Source organism: Myotis yumanensis, unplaced genomic scaffold (genome assembly GCF_028538775.1).
Source record: "Myotis yumanensis isolate MYYU_CA2020_CCGP unplaced genomic scaffold, mMyoYum1.0.hap1 SCAF_3, whole genome shotgun sequence".
Classification (NCBI taxonomy): domain Eukaryota; kingdom Metazoa; phylum Chordata; class Mammalia; order Chiroptera; family Vespertilionidae; genus Myotis; species Myotis yumanensis.
This window is the reverse complement of record NW_027223754.1, coordinates 213687861-213712905: the sequence shown is the minus strand read 5'-3', so window position 1 is coordinate 213712905 and position 25045 is coordinate 213687861. Positions and strand designations below refer to the sequence as shown.

Genomic DNA, 25045 nt, shown 5'->3' with positions numbered 1-25045 from the left:
AGGGTCTAACGCCTCCTGTGGGCAACCACACCAGACCCCGTGCGCGGCTCCGCCACGGCCAGCGACGGGGACAGCTGTCACCTGGCCGTGCCCACTGAGCCTTCCCAGCCACAGATGTGCTTTGCCATGAACCCAATGGCTCCCTAAAACAAGCAAGTGCATCTGACTCAGGCACGAGGCCTCCTCGGATGGTCATTAGGAAAGTCAGGGCAGCAGGCGGTGTGGGGCGGGCGCGGAGACAGCTACGAGCCCAGGCGGCACCGTCTGAGCCCCAGGTCACCGTCCACCCAGGCCGAGTGTCACAGCGGATGCAGCAGGCGGGCCCCGTGGGCACTGCACAGGGGACACCTGCTCCCCACGGCCGCACCCGTGACAGGCCTCCGACATAAATGCCGGCGTGGCAGGTCACGGAGCAGGAGAGGCAGTGCTGACTGGACCGTCCGGGGAGTGGAACACTCCAGGACATGAATTACAAAGCACTGTCATGTAAGCAACAAAGTACAATGGAAATCACTGCCCTAGCCCGTGTGGCTCAGTGGATAGAGCGCTGGCCTGTGGACTGAAGGGTCCCAGGTTCAGTTCCAGTCAAGGGCACAGGCTCGGGTTGCAAGCTGGATCCCCTGTAGGGAGCATGCAGGAGGCAGCCAATCCGTGATTCTCTCTCATCACTGATGTTTCTCTCTCTCTCTCCTTCTCCCTTCAACAAAAATATTTTTAAAAATTAAAAAAATAGAGTCACAGGTCCTCCTCTGAGCAGAGGCCTGGCCTGGGATGTCCCTGTGCAGGGACGAGGGGGAGAGCATGGAGGGGGGGGAGGGCAGGCCCTGAGGACAAGCTAGTTTACTTCAACAGCGTTTATGGAACGACAGTGGACACCAACAGAAACAGGGACCTGGGACGAGGCCCATTCTGGGAACTTGCAGATGAGGCTGCAAACATGACCCTCCTCAGGGGCAGGAGGCCTGGCCTGCTGGCTGGGACTCCCCGCCAGGAGGGCTCACCTCCTGGAACCCACAGGCGTCCCCTCCCCCCTGAAGCCTTCGCCGACATGCCCCCGCCTTCCACCACGAGCCCGAGCCGGGGCTCCCACGCTGGGTGCTCCTGGATCCTGTCCACCGCCGTGTCCCATCTGCCTCACGGAAATGAGAGCATCCGTGCCCCGCGTCTCCCGATGGAGTGCCAAATGGCACACGGACCGGGACTGGGTCCCTGAGAACCAGGCCTGCCGTGTTCTCCTTCGTGCCGCCGCTGAGCAAGCTGAACCTGACGATACGCCCGGTGTCCTGGCACCAGCCAGGTCAGTCTCCAGAGGACCAGGAGCACCCTGGCTGGAGAGCAGGCCAGCAGGCCTCGCCCCTGCTGTGCACCTGCGGGGGAGCTCCCGTGGGCGGCCCATCCTGGACACGAGGGATGTGGCGCAGCAACCTGGCCTCCGCCCACTACATGCAGTGGCAATACCCAGCCCCAATGTGACAACCAAAAATGTCCTGAGACCCTGCCCCATGTTCCCAGGGGCAGAACTGCCCTCCAGGTGAGGCCAGAGTGACCACAAGACCCCCACACTCTGGGTGAGGCCCAGCCCACAGCTCAGGCACTGGGTCCCACATCCCAGACCCTCCTGCACAGCAAGTGCAGGAAGTGAGCACCGTGGTGAGGACGGCCGCTGAGGGCCGCAGGCAGGCGGGAGTGCAGACAGGGCCCCCCCCCCGCCGGAGTTCCTCATCGGCACACACACCGTAGACCCTGTGTCCACGCGAGTGTCCCTGGAGGCAGCACCGCTGCTGCCACAGGAGGTGCGTCCTCTGCCCGTGCAGCTGGCCTGGCCCTGCTGGAAACGCCCCCGAGAGCGACCCGCGCACACCTAGGAGGCCCGAGCCGTGCTCACTGCACCCTCTCAGGACGGGCCCACAGAGCCAGGGCCCACCCTCCACGAGAAGGCGAGAGGCTGAGAGCCGGCACAGAGCTGCGCGCCGCTTCTCCCGCTGGGGAAGCCTGCGGGGGCCCGGATGATGCCCTTCGGGGCCTTCAGGGCAGGGCTCCTGCTGCAAGGGCAGGGCTCCCCCTCCTGCAGGAGTGCACACCAGCTCCGCCCCAGCCCACCTGCAGGACAGGGCGCGTGGCTCTCGCTGACAGACTTCACCAGCCGCAGGTCCCCACTGGCGACCGGAGGCGGCTCTGCCGCAGGCTTGGGCTTCTGCCCGGGCCCTGGGGGCTCCTGCAGCTTGTGCTGCTCCTGCCGCTGGCTGTGGTCGCGCAGGACGCGGTGGGCCGTCTCCATGACCACCTCGGAGTTGAGGCGCTCAGCCGCCATGGCCAGGAGCTCGTCGTCATCTTCGCCCGCATCCCAGGCGTCGCTGGTGTTGCTCTCAAACTCCTGGAAGGTGCTGACTCTCTTGGCCTTCACGGGCGTGGTGGGCACCTTGGGCGTGGCCTTGAGCAAGCTGCAAGGCAAAGGCAGTCACTGGACCCTCAGAGCCCTGAAGCTCCCCCACAGTCAGAAGGGAGCCCCCAGGTGAACAGCACACACCACTCTCCGCTTCAATGGAGCTGGCGGAGGAGAGCGCGCAGGCGGACCAGAGCCAGCCGGGGCGGGAGAAGCTGCGGGCTCAGGCAGGGCAGACGCAGTCTGTGCAGAGCACAGCGCTGCAGCCAGGTGCTCAGGTGCCCAAGCCTCACCTGGCAGGGCCCATACATTCTCTCCTCCCAGCGTCCCTGCCCGCTCCCGAGGCTGCGGGGGGGGTGGGGAGGGTGAAGGGACCGCTCACACACACAGACAGGCCTTTGGGGCACGGATGGGGATATGAGAGCCCCACAGTATGACTGCAGACAACATCTGGGCCACACCTTCCTCTCGCTCACCTGTGGCAAGGAACGGGACACACAGGGCGGAGGGGGCCGTAGGCGGCTGGGCGGGTGCGTGGAGAGCGAGGGACACCACCCCCCGCCGGCAGGGGAGCCAGCTCCACGTCCCCTGCATAGGCGGCCCACTTCGGGCTGTCCCTCCACATCTGCCCTCCCCCCGCCCCCAGGAGGACGAGCGTGAAAGACCAGCAGTGTCCAACACGTGTTTGCTGGACGGAAGACCGTGCCCTCCCCCAAGAACTCCAGGAGGCGGGAGGGTCCCCCAGCCCCAGGACCCCGAAGCCCCCAGGAGAGTTGGGCATCACTTACGTGCCGTGTAACAGTGGATCAAAAGGGGGGTGCTGGGCGCCGTACACGTGCTGGATGCTGGTTCAAAAGAAAGGGAGCGCACGTTAGCTTCTGTCGCTCCCTAGACTCCGTGGCCACGGGGCCAAGGCCAGCCCTGGACCCCGTCTGAGGCGAGCGCTCCGCCAACGCCGCCCGGTCACCCTCCGGCCCGGGCTGCTGGAGCCGCAGGGCAGTCCCGGCAGCCTCTGCGCCCGGCCGCATGTCACAGGCAGGACCTGACACGCGCCACGGAATGCCATCAGGAAACCCCCAGCTGGCACCGTTCTGTCTAAAGCCGATGCACAAGCACAAAAAAGGCACACACAAGTTTTAAAGATTAATGGTTTTATTGTAACAGTCTGACGCTCATCGGGATAAACTTAGAATAAGATGGAAGCAACACGACCCGTGTGGCAGACAACCAGGTGGGTCACCTGCGCAGCCCCGCCTCCTGGGGACGTCCAGCCAGGGGTGGCCACGTGACCCTGCGGGCCGGTCAGCAATACGTGGCAGGCCTCCCTGACAGGTGAGACAGTGGGTTCGCACCCCGAGCCCCGGCTTTCCCCTTCTCCTGCTCGGCACACGGAGGTGAGGCCTAGGGCTGCCCAGCCACCAGCCGCCCTGAGAGACGCAGGAGATAATGCCACCAGGACGGGCGGCGGGCAGGAGGGGGAGTGTGGGTGCCTGGCAGCACGGCCCCGCTGCCACCTGGCGGGCCACCCCTCAGCTTCCACACGGGGAGCACGGCCTGGCTGAGGCCCGGCCACACGGAGGAGACCGCGGAAAGGCTGAAGCAGCGGGGCTGGCTGGAGGGACAAACGCAGACCTGGGCTGCTAGGTACACAGATGAATGTTTTCATTTGTCGAAACAGAATGAAATCCTACCTCTTTGCTTAGCAATAGAGCAGGCCTAGTTGCCCACGTCATTACTTTCTCCAATTTACTTCAATGCATTGACCTACTTCGCATGTACTGCCGGGCAGCTGTGAAACCGTAAGCAGCATATGTGAACTTACACCACGGGGAGGACAAGGGCACACAGGCTTTTCCTGTGCGTCCCTCTGCGCTTCCTACAGCTCTATCGTCATTTCTGAATTAAGGCTTGGAAATCTTGCTAATGGAATGAGCACCAGCGGACTCATCCCTGCCTGGCCATCCCCCGGACAGAACGCCTGTCTCTCCCACTGTCCCACCATATGGCTCTGCCATGAGTGTGCGGCCAGTGCTGACTGCCAGACGCAGCTACTCCGACGGCTGGTGACGGTCACACAGCAGCACACACCTCTGGGGACAAATGCTGCCCAGGACGCTGTGCTCCGAGGATAAGCTCCGGACAGGGAGGCCTGGGACACGCGGGGTGCACTGCTGCAGCGGGGCTGCTGGCGCCCACGGCCAGAGCAGAACGCCCGCTCCGGCAGCCACGCGACGCCGCGAACCTGACGGAGGCACGTGGGCTCTGCGGTGCGTCTCCTCCATCCTGGTGAGGGAGCAGCTCCTACCCCTTCTGTCACTTGTGCTCCCTCTGCCGCTCCCTGCAGGCCCTCGGTCCAGCTCCCTAAGGGGCGTCACCCTTTCCTTCTGATTTCCAGACCTTCCTGAAATCAGAGGACTCCTGTCATTCAGGCGCTGTGGCTGCAGAGTAAGGGCCTGAAAGGTGTCACATCCTGACCCGAACCTGTGCTGTCGCCTGGCGGGCACAGCGGGCGTTGTGGGTGTGCCTGAGGACGGACCCTGGGCTTGTCCTGGAGTCCCAGGTGGCTCCATCTAATCACAGGTCCCTCAGGAGCGCCCGTGGAGTGGTGAACAAGCGGTGCCAGTGCTGGCTGTGCAGTGGCGAGGAGACCACCGCCGAGGAGCGCGGAGCCCTCCCGAAGCTGGGAAGGGAAGGGAACGGGGCCAGGAAGCTCGGGAGCCTGCCCAGGTCAGCCCAGCCAGCAGGTGGCAAAGCCAGGGTCGCGCGCAGGGACTCCCACGCGCCTCGCAGTAAGAGACCGCGTCACGGGCCTGGCATTCTGGCCCATAGCAGGGCTGAAAGCACCCGTCCCCTTCCCGGCCCACCTCCTCGGGGCGACACCTGAACCTGACCCGGCAACTCCCTGCAGGGGTTGGCGTTTCCACCGAAGGCTCGGTCTCCAGGCAAGTCACCTCATTCTGCACACGTGTGAAGTCCATGTTCATGTTTATATGTCTTTTTGCAACGTCCCGTCAGGACTGCTTCATGGGCCAGTGTTAACGGTGCAGCCCAGTTCTGTTGCCCTGTGTGGTTTCATTTCATGGCTGTGAGGGGAGTGTTTTAGCCATAAACCAACTTTTCCAAATAACCTGACATAGAAACATGATGCAGACAAAGGCAGAGCTGTTCCGGGGAGCCGGGAGCAGGAGCCGCCCACCCACGTGCGGCCCGGCCACGCGGGGAGGAAGAGAAGAGGCAACCGCAGGGACCCCGCAGGAGCTCGGGGACCACTGAGGAGCCACCAGTCTGGCTGCTTCTTCAGAAGGGACGGCCTCAGAAAACGGTAGAGAAAACCTTACGGAACTGAGGGTGGTCCTTTGAAAAGACGAGCAAAGTCGACAAACCTTTAGCTAGACTGACTGACGGTGAGGGAGGGAAGACTCGAATTCCTGACATCAGGGTGCAGGGGGGGACGTGACTGTCGACCCTACAGGCAGACGGGGTTGTGGGAGAGCATCATGAACAGCTGTACAGCAACAACCGCGGTAGCTGAGGTGACCGGAGAGACTCCCAGAAAGACTAAAACCACCGAATCCAATGGGAAAAAGGACATCTGATAGACATGAATGAGTCATGAAAACACTACACAGAGAGCCCTGGCCCAGGTTTGTTTCCCTGGTCAGTTCCAACAAGTATCAGGAAGAATTAACGCCAACTCTTCAGAAATGCTTCTGAAACCCAGGAGCAGAGGGAACACTTCCCAGCTCACTCCACGGCGCCAGCATCGCCCGCACCAGAAACAAACCAGGTGTCTGCCAGCGAAGAACACTACGGACCACTCTGTTCTATGTACCTAACAGGCTAAGTGACCAACCGTCCGTCCGTCCAACCAGTCGGCCGGTGCCTGTGACGCGCACTGGCAATTGAAAAATAAATGTTGACTCGTGCATTTGCGGTACATATAAAGCAAGGAAAATCAGTCCAGCGCTCTGAAAGTGTTTTTGCTCTTAATGTGGTATACAGGGAGGTATCAGGATAAGTTTAATCAATTTATCAGTCATTTTTATCAATGTTGTTTTTCTCGTTTTTCTTTTTTAAAAACATATTTTATTGATTTTTTACAGAGAGGAAGGGAGAGGGATAGAGAGTTAGAAACATCGATGAGAGAGAAACATGGACCAGCTGCCTCCTGCACACTCCCTACTGGGGATGTGCACACAACCAAGGTACATGCCCTTGACCGGAATCGAACCTGGGACCTTTCAGTCCACAGGCTGACGCTCTATCCACTGAGCCAAACCAATTAGGGCTCAATGTTGTTTTTATATCATTTTTGTGGTGTTTATATCAAGTCTTTGTTGTTGTTATGTCATGTTGTTATTGTCTACTTGTTAATCTATTTATACTAGTATATTATTTTCAAAACATTTTACCAATTTCCTTTCATCCCTGACACTTCTATTATAAAGGGCAAATAGCAATATTAAAATATTTCTTCTAATTAATTTCCTTTCAATGTGCACGAATCTGTGCACTGGGCCACTAGTATGTCTATAAATGTACAGCAAAAGCAAACAAAATGCCAGTGAACGAAATATAAGATCATTTTTTAAATATATTTTTATTTATTTCAGAGAGGAAGGAAGAGGGAGAGACAGAAACATCAATGATGAGAGAGAATCAATGACTGTTGCCTCCTGCACGCCCCCTACTGGGGATCCCGGGCATGCGGCCTGACCGAATCAAACCATAACCTCCTGGTTCATAGATCAACGCTCAACCACTGAGCCACGCTGGCCAGGCAAGATCATTTCTTTAATGTATATATCATGCCCGGGCCAGTGTGACTCAGTTGGAGCATCGTCCTGTGCACCAAAGGGTTGCAAGTTCAATTCTCAGTCCGGGCACATACTCAGGTTACAGGATCCATCCCCAGTCTGGGCATATACATGAGGCTGCTGATCAATGTTTTTCTTTCACATCAATGTTTCTCTCTCTCCCTCTCCCTTCCTTTCTCTAGAATCAATGGAAACATACCCTCAGGTGAGGATTAAAAAAATAATTCTATTACGTAACAAAATGGGATTTTTCCAAGGAATGCAAGGCTAGTTATTTTTTAATTCTTTATTGTTTAAAGTGTTGCCCTAACTGGTTTGGCTCAGAGGATAGAGCGTCGGCCTGCAGACTCAAGGGTCCCGGGTTCAATTCCAGGCAAAGGCATGTACCTTGGTTGCGGGCACATCCCCGGTAGGGGGTGTGCAGGAGGCAGCTGATCGATGTTTCTCTCTCATCGATGTTTCTAACTCTCTATCCCTCTCCCTTCCTCTCTGTAAAAAATCAATAAAATTTTTTTAAAAAGTGTTACATAAGCCTCCTTTTTTCCCCATGCAAGGCTAGTATAAGCATAGGACCACAGTTGTTTGTGGTGGTCCCCTTACTCACTACAGATGAGCAATTTCCTTGTGGACCTGGGAGACGGAGGCTGTGTTACAGGGACAGCGGGCCCTGGGGGTCAGGCCGCCCGGAGCCCATACCAAGGACAGCCTGCTGAAGGGCATCTTACAGCACTCAGGCTGGTCTCTGCAGGGACCGTGAGAGAAGGCAGACCCGGGAATCACTACCTATCAACTCTCCCCACCCGCTGACCTGCATATAATCAGCCACTGGCGAGGGGGGCAGAGCAGCATTTCCAGGGTGACCGGTCAACTGCTCTCCCCATGTGGCGGTATCACTGGGACAAACACTCCTACGTGATTCAAACCTGCCTCCGATGGACTGGGCTCCAGCAGTGACAGGCGGCCGCAGATCCACTGTGTCCGGAATCAGTTAAACAACCGGAAATCGATTACTACAAAATACCACATTAATAGGAAAAAAGGACAAAGACCACATGATCATCTCAGCAGAACAGACACTGTAAAACGTCAACACCCTTCACGGAAAAAGGCTCCACAAACTAGAATTCGAAGGAAGTGCCCTCCCTCTGATCAAGAACATCTGCAAAGCCCACGGCTCCCGTCAGACTTCGGCCCAAAGAGGAAACGAGACGCCACCTCCCTCCACATTGTCCTGGAGACCTGTCCGGAGCAATCAGGCGAGAAGAAGTAAAGGGCACCCAGATTAGAAAGGAGAAGTATGACTATCGAACAAGGTGACAGGATATTTACTGGGTACAGCAAGTCTTAAGAAATCCACTAAAAAATCAGAACTTAGAAACAAATTCAGCAAGGTTTCAATATACAAGATAAATGTACAAAAATGAATTACAGCCCTAACCGGTTTGGCTCAGTGGGTAGGGCGTCAGCCTGCGGACTCAAGGGTCCCAGGTTCGATTCCGGTCAAGGGCATGTACCTTGGTTGCGGGCACATCCCCAGTAGTGGGTGTGCAGAAGGCAGCTGATTGATGTTTCTCTCTCATCGATGTTTCTAACTCTCTATCCCTCTCCCTTCCCCTCTGTAAAAAGTCAATAAAATATATATTTTCTTAAAAATGAATTACATACATTTCTATACACTTGCAAGGAACAACTCAAAAATGAAATTAAAGCCCTGACCGGTTTGGCTCAGTGGCTAGAGCGTCGGCCTGCGGACTGAGGGGTCCCGGGTTCGATTCTGATCAAGGGCATGTACCTTGGTTGCGGGCACGTCCCCAGTGGGGGGTGTGAGGAGGCAGCTGATTGATGTTTCTCTCTCATCGATGTTTCTGGCTCTCTATCCCTCTCCCTTCCTCTCTGTGAAAAATCAATAAAATATATTTTTTTAAAAGAAAAAAGAAAAAAAAATGAAATTAAAGAAACAATCCCACATATAATGGCATCAAAAAGAATGAAACGCTTAAGAATGTATTTAACAAAGGTATGTGAAACTTAGACCCTAAGATGTAGCACTGAAAGAAATTAAAGACCTAAATCAATGGAAAGACAACCAAATTCATGTATCAGAAGACTTAATACTGTTCCTATTCTCCCCACATTCAATACAGATTCAATACAGCTTCTCTGCAGACACTGACAAGCTGATCTGGAAGTTCATGTGCAAATTCAAGGGACCCAAGAAACCAAAACAATATCGCAGAAGAACGAAGTGAGAGGACTCACACACTCCCCGATCTGAAACCGCACTGGGAGACCCGGCACCGAGTCCGCATGGCCCCGCTAAGGATAAGCACAGGCCCGCGCAGAACTGAGCGGCCCGAGATTTACAAGGTGCCAAGACCCCCGACGGGGAGAGAACTGTCTTTCAACAGCTGTGCTGGGACAAGATATCGACACGCAAAAGAACAAAGTGGACGCTAGCCTCTCAACATACACGAAAGTTATCTCAAAAGCAGAGACCTAAATGGAGGAGCTAAGCTATAAAACTCTGAGCAAAAAACACAGAAGTAAATCTTTAAGAACTCAGGCTAGGCCCTGGCTTCTTAGGATGACACCAAGAGCAGTAACAACAACAAGACCGACTGGACGTTGTCAAAAGTAAAACCACTGATGCTTCGAAGAACACCGTCAAGAACACAAAAGGCCCTCCCAGGCCGCGCCAGCTTCGCAGACGGAGGGAGCACAGGCCGGGCAGAGCCCCACTCCGTCGCCTGCTTGCTGGGCGGCTGGCGACCGCACGACAGTGACCAGTGCTGAAGGCCGGGCTGTTGTGTGTGTCCAGGTCCCTGTCACCTTTAAAGGCACCGTGGCTGCCCTCAGACCCTGTGAAGCCCAAGACCGTCCAAAAGAGGCCCAGGACGTTCCCCCGGCACCAGTCAGACGGACGCGTGAAGATTGAGCGGGACGGGCGGGAACCCAGAGGCACTGACAACAGGGGGCGTGGAAGACCCAAGGGCCAGATCCTGATGCCCAACACCGGTTACGGGAGCAACAAGAAAACAGCACAGGCTGCCTGGTGGCTTCCGGAAGATTCTGGTCCATAACGTCAAGGAGCTTGCCGCGCTGCTGATGGGCAACAGGTCCCACTGTGCTGATTGCTCACACGTCTCCTCAAAGACCCGCAAAGCCACTGGGGGAGGGGCAGCCCAGCTGCCAGCAGTCACCAACCCCCGGGGCCAGGCTGCGCAGCGAGAAAGTGAATAGACAGACTGTGTGCACATTGTATGTGTGTTAATGAAACCACAAAATTCTGCCCAAAAAGAAGAAGAAAGAAAATAGAAAGACAACCCACAGAACGTGGCGGGGGGGGGGGGGGGGTGGAGGGGTGTTGCAATCACATGTCTGATAAAAGATTGCATCTGGAATATACGAAGAACTCTCCAAACTCAAAAATAAAAGAACAATTAATTTAAAAAAGGAAAAAGGATTTGAATAGCGATTTCTCCGAAGAAGATACACAATAGGTCAAGAAACAAATGAAAAGTTGCTCAACATCTGGTCATTAAGGAAATGAAGACCACAATAAGCTACCACTTCACACATACTCGCCGGCTAAAATAAGAGACAGACAATAACAAGTGTTAATGAGAAAACAGAAAATAGAAGCCTTATACCTGCTGCTGGGAATGAAAATGGTGTAGCCATTTTTGGGAAACAGACTGACAGTTCCCCAAATCTTTTTAAAAAGAGTGACCATATGACCCAGTCACTCCATTCCCGATGAATACCCGAGAGAAATGAGGACATCCCACACCAAACTCACACAGGCAGGTCTGTAGCAGCATATTCACCAAAGTAGAAACAACCCAATGTCCATCAGCAGAGACATGGATGATAAACAGTACATGGTACACCCATACAATGGAATACCACCTTCTATATATATGAACGGCTAATATGCTAAGTGTCCAAGGGTCCAACAAGCCACTATGAAACGCCCTGACCACCAGGGGGCAGACGCTCAATGCAGGAGCTGCCATGATGCACACAGAGAAATGGCACCACAGACCCGGCACCCACAAAGCAACACTCGGCTTCTCCCAAGTGGGACAGAGACCCTGTCGCCACCCTGCAGCGACAGCCCACCAAATCGCAGCCAACGCTGCCGAGACCCACAGCCCAGCCCAGCCCGGAAATGGTGGCCCTGGGCGCCGGGTAATAATGTCACGTAACAACGCCCGGCTTCCTCTCCTTGGCAGCGACCAGCCTCCTTGAAGTTTCTTCAGCCCAGGAACAAACTTGCTTTATAAAAGCCAGGTGCGAACATTTCACACTCTAACCAAATGCCTGTGAAGGATTTTCCCATGCCTCATCTCATTTGATCCTCACAGAAGTCCTGGGGTAAGTAGATAGGAGACTCAGTAGAATCCTATTTTCTTTCCATTAGCCAGAAAACGGAGATTTAGAAGGCTTAGAAACTTGACCCGACTGAAAAGAAGAAATGGTGGAACTTGAAAATGACTTCAGGTTTTCTCACTGCACAGAATATAGTCAGACACGGCTGCAGTTAAATGTTTTACCCTTTGTTCTCCCTGCGCGATCTACAATAATAATCTGCTCCGTGTTGGTATTTACTGCTGTGTTGCTGACAATTACCTGAAAGGGAAGTTGGGGTGCTCCACTGGGCTGGGAAAAGTTTAGCTACGTCAGAAATCAGGTCTAATTAAGCAAGTTTATTCTATATCTATGAAAGGCTAAGTTGACTCACGCATGCACGATACATATAAAGCTCTCACTGGCACCAATCGCATGTGTGTGTTTCAATCTGTCATTGTCAATCGTGAATTTGGTTGACACGTCTATTACAGAGAAAGGGCAAATAGCGATATTAAAATATTTCTTCTAATTAATATCCTTTCAATGTGCACGAATCCATGCACCGGGCCACTAGTTCAGCTATAAAATGAAGTGCTGACATGCCACCACATGGAAGAACCTTGAAAACATGCTAAGTGCAAGAAGCCAGTCACATGCATCTATTTAAAATGTCTAGAATGGACAATGAGTGGCTGCTCGGGGTGGGGAGTGGGAAGCCGGGGTGACAGGTACAGGGCACGGCGTTTCTTTTCCTGGTGATAAGCATTATCTCAAATTAACTGTGAGGATGGGTATATGACTCTTGTAATACATGGACATATGTCACTGAAGGTAAAACTTTAAATGAGTGAACGTACTGTCTGTGAATTTAAAGGGGTGAATTATATTGTGTGACTCTCAATAAAGATGTGATTTTTTAAAGGCAATCTAGCTGCCACCCAGTCCTCCCGGGTTCTCTCCTGGAACGCAGCCACCATGCTAGCCACACTGGAGCCCGCGTGCAAGCCTCGCCACGCCACTCGCGGCGCGCACGGTCCCAGCTGACAGCCCACATTCGCCAGACACGTGAGGGAACCAGCCTCGCACTGGGTCCCCGCCGTCCAGCCTGCCCAGTGACACCCAGACCCGTGGAGCAGACCAGCCGCTCCCATTGAGTCAGGTCTGAGCTCCTGACCCATAGAATCCGTGAGCAGTTTTTCGTAGGAAAGAAAGTAGCCGCCTGCCTAGACCAAGCACAACTCCCCCGTGATGGCCCTTCCGGAAGCGTCACGGAGGCCTCCTGACCTTGGCAGGCAGTTCTCAGTTGTAGGGATCGAGAGGCCTGGGTTCGAGTCCCACCTCCAGCAGCTACAAGCTGGCACATTGTTAACCAAGTAATTGCTCTGAGCTTCAGTGTCCTCGTCCCAGACATGGGAATAAGAATGTGTATGAAGCCCGGCCGGTATAGCTCAGTGGTTGAGCATCAACCTATGAACCAGGAGGTCACAGTTCGATTCCGGTCAGGGCACATGTCCGGGTTGTGGGCTCCATCCCCAGTGTGGGGCGTGCAGGAGGCAGCCGATCCATGATTCTCTCTCATCATTGATGTTTCTATTTCTCTCTTCCTCTCCCTTCCTCTCTGAAATCAATAAAAATATGTTTTTTTGAAGAATGAGTATGAAATGAGATAACCGTGTACGATAGCAGTGTGAGTACTGCGAAGTGATGTACAAACAGTGCTCACCAATACGCCGCCCCATCTGTACTGAACACTCGCATTCTCCCGGGACGGCTCAACGTTTACACGGTTCAAAGCAGGAGGCCGTGCCGCTGCCTCTGGATCCGCGTGTTCACGAAAGCCTCGCAGCGTTATCGCGGGCTGCAGGCCCTCTCCCTCCCGCGCAGCAGCGAGCTCATTAATTCTTCATGGGCAACCACTTGTGTTTATTGAGCAGAAAATGTTCCAACAAAGTTCAACCTCCGACTAAAAGGAACCTCATTTCACCTTATTAAAATTTCATTTCTATTTGGTCTTGCATAGCTGAGAAGAAAAACAAGTTTCAACTGAAGCCATTTTAGAAAAATAAGTGGCAACTACCTCATTTCAGATCATGAAATCTTTCTTTTAAAAACACGACCCAATAAGCTTTTTAATAAATTATACTGCTTTAAAGCACTCCAGTAACTCACAGTTTTAAAGAGAACACTAGTGGTTTCTTATGGAAAGGAGGCACCCGGGACATAATTCCACTTGTGAGCACATGCCCTGCACTCCAAGGGACAGGCTCAGGGATGTTTGTAACCTTTTCTTCCTTTTTTAATTTTTAAGAATTATCTGAAAAATGAGTAGACAAACTGGAATATATACATATAATGGAACACGAACCCAAAGAAAACATGACTGAACCACAGCTACAAGAATTAAGATAGGTAAGCTTCATGACATGACATTGAAAAGTAAGCCAGATGCGCACAGTATGACAGCATCTCAGAGGACCCTGTCAGGCTGTCTTTACACAACAAGTCCAGAAGGTTTTTTAAAATCTCAAGATCAAGACCGTCTGGGCATACTTGTGCACAGCCAAGCTCTGGCGCTCCACTCCCCTGCAGAGCACCCCTCCCTGCTACACCTGGTCCTCAGCACACTCCCCCACACCTGGCCCTCAGCACACTCCCCCCCACACCAGGCCCTCAGCACACTCCCCCCACACCTGGCCCTCATCCCCCCACACCTGGCCCTCATCCCCCCACACCTGGCCCTCAGCACACTCCCCCCCCCCCACACCTGGCCCTCAGCACACTCCGCCCACACCTGGCCCTCAGCACACTCCCCCCCCCCCCACACCTGGCCCTCAGCACACTCCCCCCCCCACACCTGGCCCTCAGCACACTCCCCATCACACCTGGCCCTCAGCACACTCCCCCCCCCCACACCTGGCCCTCAGCACACTCCCCCCCCCCACACCTGGCCCTCAGCACACTCCCCCCACACCTGGCCCTCAGCACACTCCCCATCACACCTGGCCCTCAGCACACTCCCCCACACCTGGCCCTCAGCACACTCCCCCCACACCTGGCCCTCAGCACACTCCCCCCACACCTGGCCCTCAGCACACTCCCCCCCCCCCACACCTGGCCCTCAGCACACTCCCCCCCCCCCACACCTGGCCCTCAGCACACTCCCCCCCCCCCACACCTGGCCCTCAGCACACTCCCCCCCACACCTGGCCCTCAGCACACTCCCCCCCCCCCACACCTGGCCCTCAGCACACTCCCCCCCCCCCACACCTGGCCCTCAGCACACTCCCCCCCCCCCACACCTGGCCCTCAGCACACTCCCCCCACACCTGGCCCTCAGCACACTCCCCCCCCCCACACCTGGCCCTCAGCACACTCCCCCCCCCCCACACCTGGCCCTCAGCACACTCCCCCCCCCCCACACCTGGCCCTCAGCACACTCCCCCCACACCTGGCCCTCAGCACACTCCCCCCACACCTGGCCCTCAGCACACTCCCCCCCCCCCACACCTGGCCCTCAGCACACTCCCCCCACACCTGGCCCTCAGCACACTCCCCCCCCCCACACCTGGCCCTCAGCACACTCCCCCACACCTGGCCCTCAGCACACTCCCCCCCCCCCACACCTGGCCCTCAGCACACTCCCCCCACACCTGGCCCTCATCCCCCCACACCTGGCCCTCAGCACACTCCCCCCACACCTGGCCCTCAGCACACTCCCCCCCCCCCACACCTGGCCCTCAGCACACTCCCCCCCCCCACACCTGGCCCTCAGCACACTCCCCCCACACCTGGCCCTCAGCACACTCCCCCACACCTGGCCCTCAGCACACTCCCCCCCCCCACACCTGGCCCTCAGCACACTCCGCCCACACCTGGCCCTCAGCACACTCCCCCCACACCTGGCCCTCAGCACACTCCCCCCACACCTGGCCCTCAGCACACTCCCCCCACACCTGGCCCTCAGCACACTCCCCCCCCCCACACCTGGCCCTCAGCACACTCCCCCCCCCCACACCTGGCCCTCAGCACACTCCCCCCCCCCACACCTGGCCCTCAGCACACTCCCCCCACACCTGGCCCTCAGCACACTCCCCCCACACCTGGCCCTCAGCACACTCCCCCCCCCCACACCTGGCCCTCAGCACACTCCGCCCACACCTGGCCCTCAGCACACTCCCCCCCCCCACACCTGGCCCTCAGCACACTCCCCCCACACCTGGCCCTCAGCACACTCCTCCCACACCTGGCCCTCATCCCCCCACGCCTGGCCCTCAGCACACTCCCCCCCACACCTGGCCCTCAGCACACTCCCCCCCCCCACACCTGGCCCTCAGCACACTCCCCCCACACCTGGCCCTCAGCACACTCCCCCACGCCTGGCCCACAGTCACTCTCACTGTCAAGAAGGCCCAGCCACAGCCCCTGAGTACAAAACACCCCGCACACCCAAGTAAGTGCCTCAAGGAACAGATGACCCCTCAGCCCAGTGTGATGTCACCCAGGCGGAGTCAGAATTCCCGCCCCTGCCCGTGCTGCTGGGACTCTCCTCACGCCTCCCCCGCAGAGCGTGTCGCGTGTCGGTGTCCCCTCCCCGCGGAAGGGCCTCCGCTGCAGGACCGCATCGTCACATCGGCTCCTTTGCACACCCAGGCCTGGGGGCACCGAGGCCCCGGAACGCCTGCTCCCTCTGCCGCGCTCTCCTTCCTATGCAGCCAGTGCGCGCTGAAGCCTTTCCAGGTACAGCCGCAGTGCAGGCAGGAGGGACCAGTGCGCCCCCCTGCAGGCCCTGCAGGAGCTCCTTAAATTAGGGCGCTTTACCAAACCCCATCTGCGGGACATGAATGCCACACGGCTCTGGTGACGGTTTGGACAGAAAGTTAACCCCAGGTTACCAATGAGCCTAAAGAGAACGCAAAACGGGTCCCCAGCGGACGTGTCTGCACAGCCGTCCTCGAAGTCAGTCACAGCAGCCGCCGCGGTGCTCCCGGCCCGCCCGCAGCTGTCACGCAGAGGCAGGCGGGACCCTCCGCACAGGCGAGGTGGCGTCCGGTGCCCCACCCCAATGGGCCGTCCCAGAGCCCTAGCCAAGGGGACCCCGTCCTGTGCTGTACACACAGAGAGTGGGACTCAGTGTTTCCCCTGAACCCTGAGAAGCCTGGCCAGCCCCCGCCACCCGGGTTTCCCACCCCAACGGCATGACCGCAGCCCCACAGCCAACTGGCCTCGCCCCTGCACACGCACGCACGTGAGAACAAGAGCAAGAGCCCACGCCCCGGGCTGTCCCATCACCTGCGAGGGCTTCGGGGAGGATGGGAGCTCACCCAGAGGGCGGGACAACGCAGCTCTCTCTGTGGTGTGAGCCTCAGAGCCCGCACGCAGGTCATTCCACTCGTGAGTTTAGTAGGAATGTTTATTGAAAGGAAGCTCATCTTGCCCTGGCTGGTGTGGCTCAGTGGATAGAGTGTTGGCCTGCAGACTGAAGGGTCCCGGGTTCAATTCCGGTCAAGGGCACGTGCCTGGGTTTCGGGCTCAATCCCCAGTGTGGGGGCGTGCAGGAGGCAGCTGATCAATGATTCTCTCTCATCACTGATGTTTCTCTCTCTCTCTCTCTCTCTCTTCCTCTCTGAAATCAATAAAGATATTTTTTTTAAAAGAAGGAAGCTCATTTTGAAACCTGCAGAGAGAAGATGTGGACAGCAGCTCCCCCACAGGCAAGCGCCGTGCCAGGGGGTCTGCCCCAGCAGCAGGGCCCAGCTCAGTGTGCAGTCTGTGTGAGAAGGAAGAGCAGTCGATGGCGCGCCAGCCGGGCAGGGCACACACCAGGCCGGCCTGGGAGGACGGCCCAGGATAAGCAAGGACGCACAGGACGAGGCCCACAGGTCAGAACCCAGGACCGGTGGGCAGGGCAGCCTGAGCTCACGCCAGCCAGCTCTCAGGAGCCGTGGCCCTCTGAGCCTCCAACGCTGCCCGAGCGGAGAAGCACATGCGAGCGGCCAGCAGGGGCCTGGCGGGCGGCGCGCGCTCCCTGTGTGGCCCCATCAGTCACTCACGCGTGTCCAGCCCTCGTCCTCGCAGTGCACAAGGAGCCTCCATGACTCTGAGCCACTGAGACTCTGCGCCTTCCACTCTGGGACCCGGCCGGCATCTCCACTAAGTCCCAGAAAAGAGGGAGCGTGTTACAGAATGGGGGGACAAAGACTGGGGAGACTCAAAGCGGGAGTTCCCCATGGCGCATGGCGTGGGGCCCCATAAAGGGAAGAGCCCGCTGCCCCATGCCCTCTGGGCCTCCTGACGCCCTCCTCTCATCGGCAAAGGGAACGTCGGGGGGACCCGGGGGGAGGGGGAGAGGAGGGGACCGAGAGCGAGCTGCTCATCGCACCCCTCAAGCGCCCCCAGAGCATCAGTGGCATGAAATGTGGGCGCTGGAAAACAAGCCAGCAGAACGAACTGCGAACAGGGCAAAAGCCACCCACTGGTGCTCCCAGGCCCCCCTCGAACACGCACCCCCCGCCAGGGCACAGGTTCCTGGGTCCCTGCCACAGGAACACGGGAGTAAATCGCAGGCCAACAGCTGTCAGAAAGCACAGCAGGCAGGCAGGCTGATAAAAACACGCGAGCGCGCTGGTCGGGGCCGCAGCTCAGAGCTTCTCAGAGGCGGGGTGTCCGCTCGGCCCCCGGCCCCAGCAGGCAGGGGCTTTGCAGAGGCTGCCAGTGAGGGACCCGCCACCGTGAAGACTGACCGGGGCCCCCATCCACGTTCGCGGCAGGACTCTGCAGGGCAGGGCAGAGGGCTACCTGCAACCCTCCCCGCTCCCCAGGCACACGCCCCTGACCCTCCCCCTTCCCCACCGGGCCTGGTTGTGGCCGCTGCTACAAACGACCACAAACTGAGCGGCACGTGTACTCCAGTTCTGAGGTCGGAACCCGAGCCCCACCCGCCGAGTCCAGGTTCAGCGCTGCCCTCGGCTCCGGAGCACCATCCTGCTCACTCAGGTGTTGGCGGGGCGCACGCTCCTGTGGCTGAGGGGCCGAGGCCCCTGCCGGCTGTAAGCAGAAGGCTGCCCCGCTTCCGGAGGCCACCGCACCCTCTGCTCTGGCCCCTTCCTCCTCCGAGCCAGCACCCCCAGAGCAGGGGGCCCGCGCCACACCAAGCTCTCACCACCCTGACTCCCCTGCCGTGTAACATGACGCCCCGCAGGTTCCAGGGATGAGGACGTGGGCATCCTTGGGGCCATCATTCCGCCGACCACACCCATCCTCAGGCCGGACCCTGGTGGTCCCGGGCGCCCAGCACCAGCCACCAGCGAACCCCGAGAGACCCACGTGCAGTGTGGCCTCAGCCTGTCTGTCCACGCCTCTGGGACCCCAGCCGTGGCCACTTCCTCTCGCCCCTCTCCCAGGACCTCCCTCGGTCCTGGCTCATGGCTCTCGGGACCAAGACCCAAATCTTCTCCATGGACCTCAGAGCCTGCGTGCTCTGGGCTGGCTCCCCTCCTGGCTTCCTCCTCCTGGGCCACTGGTCTCGCGGGCGAGTCCCTGCCAGGAGTGGGGCAGCCACCCCACATCGCTGAGCGGCTCCTCTGAGAGGACATAACCCCCCACCACAGTGCCCAGCGACTCTGCCCACGTGTGTTCCCAGAGTGTGGCCTTCGGAGCACTTCCGACGTCGGCGTGTCTCCGTGTTTACTGTCTCCTTCTCCCCTGTGGCCACTGGACGCCACGCCTCCTGGCCAGCATGCCGTGCGCCTGGCCCCTGGGAGGCGCTCCTCAGCCGTCTGAGTAAAGGAGTTTCCCCCACGATTCCCTCCGCGCTGTGACGGGGCCTGCGAGGCGACTGCTGAGCTGACTGTCTCACCTGCTCAGGCCCCTCGTGGCTGTGGCAGCTGCGGCTGAGCTGTCAGGGCCGGGACACTGTGAGCCTCTCCCGCTCGGCTCCACCCCAGGCACCCATGGCCCTGCCACCCTCCCTCGGGCCTTCCTGCCGCCAGCCCACTCACCAATGTCGCCCAGGCAGGCCCTGCTGCCAGCCGGCCTCTGCCAGCAGCACACGCCAGGCAGGCCGCCAGCACAGCAAGCAGGACCCGCGGGAAGGCTGCTGACTCGCCCGCCTGCGAGGGTTCGTCCTGGCATCTAACCGTCAGGGTGGCGACTACAGCTGCAGAAATCACGGCCCCTCGGGAGCCAAGCGGGTCAACCCCAAGAAGAACAGGCCCGGGGAGTCGGAGACTGAACCTCTCCGGCGTCTTCCTCCACCTGCTGCTGCGCACCCAGCCACCATCACCTCACCCTCCCCGGATGCTCGCAGCACCAGCTGGTCTCCCGCTCAGCCCAGCAGCCCCGGGAACCCTGCCACACCCAGCGCAGGTCACGCCACTCGCCGCCGAGGAGCCCACAAAGGGCCCTTCTCTCAGAATAAAAGCCTGAAAGTCCATGTCCTTCCTGTGACCACCAGTCCCGCCCCCGGCACCCCAGGACGCCCCCTCCCTCCCTTGTGCACTGTCTTCAGGGCCCTTTGCTCTTAGACACACCAGCTCTGCTCCCGACCAGGGCCTTTGCCCTTGCTGGCCCTCTGCCTGGACCCCTCTCCTCCAGCCTCCCCGGGACTGTGCCCTCTCCTCGCATATCTTGTCCCCGGGAGGCCTGAGGGAGTGGCGCACCCACCTCTGGACTCCCCACCCCACGTCCCTGCTGTCTATCTGGACGACAGTCACCCCCTGACGGAGCTTGGCTCGGCCCGGCCCCTCCTGCTCACTGCACGCCGGGGACAGCACAGATTCCGGTCTGTCTCCTTCTGATGAGTCTCCAGCACCTGGAACTGTTGCTGGCACCCAGTATGGGTGAAGTAAATATTGGATGAGTGAATGATCAAACTCAAAATGTTGAAAAGGCCTCCTCTCGTTCTCATCAATGAGGCCAAGCGAAGATCCTCCCGCAGGTCACAGCCAGGAGGACTAACCCGCTCCCTCAGGCCTCACGTGCAGAAAGTGATGGGGCGGGAGCGACATGCCCGGAGGTCCCACAGGGATTAACAGGAAAGGAGGCAAAAACCCGGACCACGGACTCCTGGTCAGAGGCCTTTCCACCAGCCACTCATCCTGCCTCACACAGAAGGAACTTCTAAGACGGCATCAGCCAAATGCACAGGAGAGAACCAGGCGTGCAGCGGGCGGGGTCCACCAGCAAGACCACGTCTCACGGGATGAGACCATGACCAAACCGCCCCTCCCTCTAGGTTAGCCCGGAAGACAGCGGGATCACCACCCTTTACCACCCGAACAGGGTCGGCGAGAGGACGGCACGCGCCCTAGACTGCAGAGCTCACGTCTATGGAGAAAATAAGCAGCACACGGCAGCGCACAAGAGTCTGGTGCACACAAAGGCACATCAGTCCAGGCGCATGAACACAGGGAGGTTCACTGGAGGGAAGTTTACAAATCTATACTAATAAAAGCCTATGTGGTCGTCACGCCCTCACGCTGTAACAATCCATCACCAGGAGGCTGCATGTGCAGCAGGCACGCACGGGTGGGCGGGGACTTGACGCTGTGTGCGGTGCAGAGGCAGGTCCCGGGGCTCTGCGAGGCGACGCCGGGGGTCCCAGCAGTTCCGCACGGAGCCGCGGGGGTGGGTCCCAGCAGCTCTGCACAGCAATGCCAGGGGCAGGGCCCCCAACTCCAGTCTACCTCTTTGGGGCAATCCATCGAGGAGCCCCAGATGGGTGAGTGGGGTCTACCTCTTTGGGGAGATCAATAGCAGGGCTCCCGCACTGTGAGAGGGCACAGGCCAGGCTGGGGACCCCCCCCCCCCCCCCAGTGCATGAATTTCATGTACCGGGCCTCTAATTAAAAAATAACAACCAGGCAAAAGGGAGGAATGGGAGGGCAAGGATTTGCTGGTCTGATGAGAACGAAATTGATGAGCATCACCCGGCACGGACAGCAGCACTGCTCAGCAGAGTTCAAGCAAGGAGCGCTGGGAGATGTGGCGTGGACTAAGCAGGGGTCGGGTCACGAAGGGCCTGAGGCATGATGGGAAACACTCCTGCTTCTCAGCACCCGTCAGGGGCTCCAAACCCAGCCCGCCTCTGTGAGCACCGCGGGGGCAGAGAGCGTCTTATAAACTCCAAACCCCTGGAGACTGCACCTGCCAAGCACACGGACAGCAGCCGCCTGCACGCCCAGGACCACCCGTCAGGGGCGAGGGAAGGGGCGTGAGGGAACGATCACTAGGACCCACTCATCGTTCAGGGCTGTGCCACAGACAAGCCCCTCGCAGCCCTGCACTGCATGGGGGTGTCTTCCTCCTTCGAGTTCCTCTGGGTTCGGGTCCACACTCAAAACAAAGAGCTGAGCAATCACGGAAGCACCTGAAGGGCTGGCAAACCACGGGACCCGGCGGGGACCTGCAGCACGCGCCTGCCAGCGGTCACCACTGACCTCCCGACCGGAAAAGGACAAACCTTTGCAACTCCTGTCCCACGAAGCAGCGGCACTGCCAGGGCAAGGCCGCCACCAGGGCAGGGGGCACGGGGCACAGGGCAGCTGCACAGGCCGTGGTGGGCCACCCTCCCTGGGTCCTGCACCGGCAATGACAGCCCCTAACCGTCCTCACGGCCCCACACACTGTAACTGTAACACGGGAACTGCTCTCAGAAACACCAGGGCACAGCCCCGCACGGCACGGCATGGGCACGGACGGAGAAGGAAAGGCTGTCTTTGGGACACGGATCAGAGAAGTCGAGGGCTGCCTCCGTCTCCTGCGGCCGTCCCAACTCACGGCCACAAGTCAGGGCTTCCAACCGCAGACACTGGTCCTCTCCTGGTCCTGGGGGCTAGAAAGCAAAGTCGAGCTGTCACAGGGCCACCTTCCTGGAAGGCTCTGGGGGAGGGTCCTCCTGCCTCTTGTCACTCCCGCGGGCTCCCAGGCCCCTCGGCGCTCCCTGGCTTGTCAGCACGTCGTTACAATCGCTGCCTCCAGCTTCAAAGGCCGTCTCCCCAAAGTCTGCGCCTCCGTCCAAACTTCTCTCCTTAGCAGGACACCAGGCACTGGGCTAGGGCCCCCCTACCCCAGCGTGAGCCCTTAACCTGATGACACCGCACAAGGTCCCAGTCGCAGGCTCATGGATTTGGGGGGCACCACTGAACTCAGTCCGAGGACGAATCACCAAGAGACAGTCATCCATCCAAAGGTTTATTCACATCAGCATACCCAGGAGCTCGACTGTTCCTCCATCTGGATTGGTTAAGTGATTCGGACTGAAGTGGCACCAAAACCTCAGGACCTAAAACCCACATGTGTTCTTTTTTTGAGTATGTTTTCATTGATTTGAGAGAGAAAAGGAGAGGAAGATAGAAACACCAATGATGAGAGAGAGTCATGGATCGGCTGCCTCCTGCACGCCCCCTACTGGGGGCTGAGCCCACAACGCGGTGGAAGCTCAGCAGCGAAGCCTGCCCTGGGTCAGCACGTGCCCTGACTGGGAACTGAACCGTGACCTCCTGGTTCACAGGTCGATGCTCAACCACTGAGCCACGCCGCCGGGCAACGTGTGCTCTGATGCCACGTGGTTCCTTCTCCGAGTCCGCGTTCCAGAGCACTTGTCCCTGTCACTCCTGGGACTTCCTATTTGCTGCCGTTCCAGATTTTCACATCCTCTTGGACCCCGACGCTGGTTTTAATGAAAGCTCTTGTTCCTCAATCAAGCAGAGTCCTACAGAGTGAAGGGTCTTGGTGACCCCCTCCCAGTCGGCGGCTCACCCTGCGAGCCCCACATCACTCTCCAAAGCGCACGATCACTGGTGTTTCTCAGGAACTCTGATGCCGAAGCTGGGCCTGGGGTGAGTCCCCTGGGAGTCAGGGTCACACCATGATTCTTGGCTTCCAGTATCTCAGCCTTGGTTTCCAGACAAAACTGGGCTTAGAAATCCTGGCCTTTGCTTACACACCTCCCTCCACCGGCAATCCTCCCCCGACTGGCGCTCCTTCATCACCCAGGCTACTCCCTCCACCAGCGCTCCTCCCCCCACGGGTGCCTCTCCCTACACCCAGGCTCCTCCCTCCACCCGCGATCCTCCCCCCACCGGCGCTCCTCCCCCTACCAGCGCTCCTTCACCCATGGGTGCTCCTCCCTCCACCCAGGCTCCTCGCCCGCCCCTGCTCTTCCCCCCATCCCCGCTCCTCCCCCATCAGCGCTACTCCCCCCACTGGCTCCTCCCCCGCCCCCGCTCCTCCCCCCACCCAGGTTCCTCCCCCCGCCCAGGCTCCTCCCCCCGCCCAGGCTCCTCCCCCCGCCCAGGCTCCTCCCCCCACCGGCGTCCTGACGAGTCTTCTCCCTCCTGCTCTGAGCCCCTCAGGCCGGGCTGGGCGGTGACAGCCCCTCGAAGCGGCTTGGGAGAGCCCAGGGCGCCCCGGGCCGCGGCGGGAGCTGGTCTGTTTTTCATCGCTCTGCTTCCTGCCGCGGAGTCAAGCTAGTGGGGCCACGGAGCTCCTCGGGGCGCCTCCCACCGACCTCCGCGCGCCCGGCAGAGCGGCGGCCACGGAGGGACCGGCCAGCCTGGGGGTCAAGCGCCGCCGCGCCCCGAGCAGCCCGCAGGCCGCCTCCGGACCCCACCAGGCCCCCCTCCCAGCCGCGCCCCCTCCCGGCCGCGCCCCCTCCCGGCCTCGCCCCCTCCCGGCCGCGCCTCCAGACCCAGCGCCCCGACCCAGGCCCCTCACCCGCGCAGGCCCCGGCGAGCCCAGGCGACCCCGCCCCGGGACCCCGACGCCACCCGCCCCGCAGCGGGCCGACCTCTGACCCCTGACCCCAGCCCAGAGCGCCCGTCACACCCACCTGCCCGGGACCTTGCTGTTGCTGCGCTTCCAGAACTGCTTCCTGGCCCCGTCGCTGGACATGGCGCCTCCTCATCCCTCAGGCCTGCGGCCCCGACACCCCGAGTGCGGCCGGCCCGCCCCGGCGGTTCTCTCCTGCACCCCGGGGGGCCCTCAGCCGTCCCGGGACACCCCAGCGCAGAGCCAGCGACTCTTCCGCCTCCCTCCGGAAGTTGTGCCTCCGCGCACCCGGAAGTCCCGCCCACGTCACAGCTGCGCGTGAAAGAGCGACGCCCGGCGGCGCGGCGGTGGAAGTGCAGCGGCGGACCTGCTCTGGGTCCACTGACAGGTCCTCTTAGGCCCAAACAGTGGTTCTCCACTCCACCTTCTGGCCCTTTAAATACCGTTCCTCATGTTGTGACCCAGCCATAACATTATTTTCGTTGCTACTTCATAACTGTCATGTTGCTACCGTTACGAATCGTAATGTAAACATCTGATATGCAGGATTGTTTTAGGCGACCCCTGTGAAAGGGTCGTTGGACCGCCAAAGGCAAGGGTCCTCAAACTTTTTAAACGGGGTCAGTTCACTGTCCCTCAGACCGTTGGGGGGCCGGACTATAGTTTAAAAAAAAACTATGAACAAATTCCTATGCACACTGCACATATCTTATTTTGAAGTAAA

General features: G+C 59.0%; 1 protein-coding gene across 1 annotated transcript in view; it reads right to left on the bottom strand.

The window, feature by feature from the left end:
• The window catches only part of TBC1D22A (TBC1 domain family member 22A), a 123196-nt gene extending 98617 nt beyond the window's left edge, over positions 1–24579 (bottom strand). Inside the window, exons 1-3 of the mRNA XM_070411319.1 lie at positions 24383–24579; positions 3172–3228; positions 2101–2441 (exon numbers count right to left, since the gene is read on the bottom strand). Coding sequence (XP_070267420.1) covers positions 2101–2441; positions 3172–3228; positions 24383–24444 — 460 coding nt within the window. The 5' untranslated portion in view covers positions 24445–24579. The remainder of the gene's footprint in view (positions 1–2100; positions 2442–3171; positions 3229–24382) is intronic.
• Between the last annotated feature and the right edge of the window lie 466 nt (positions 24580–25045).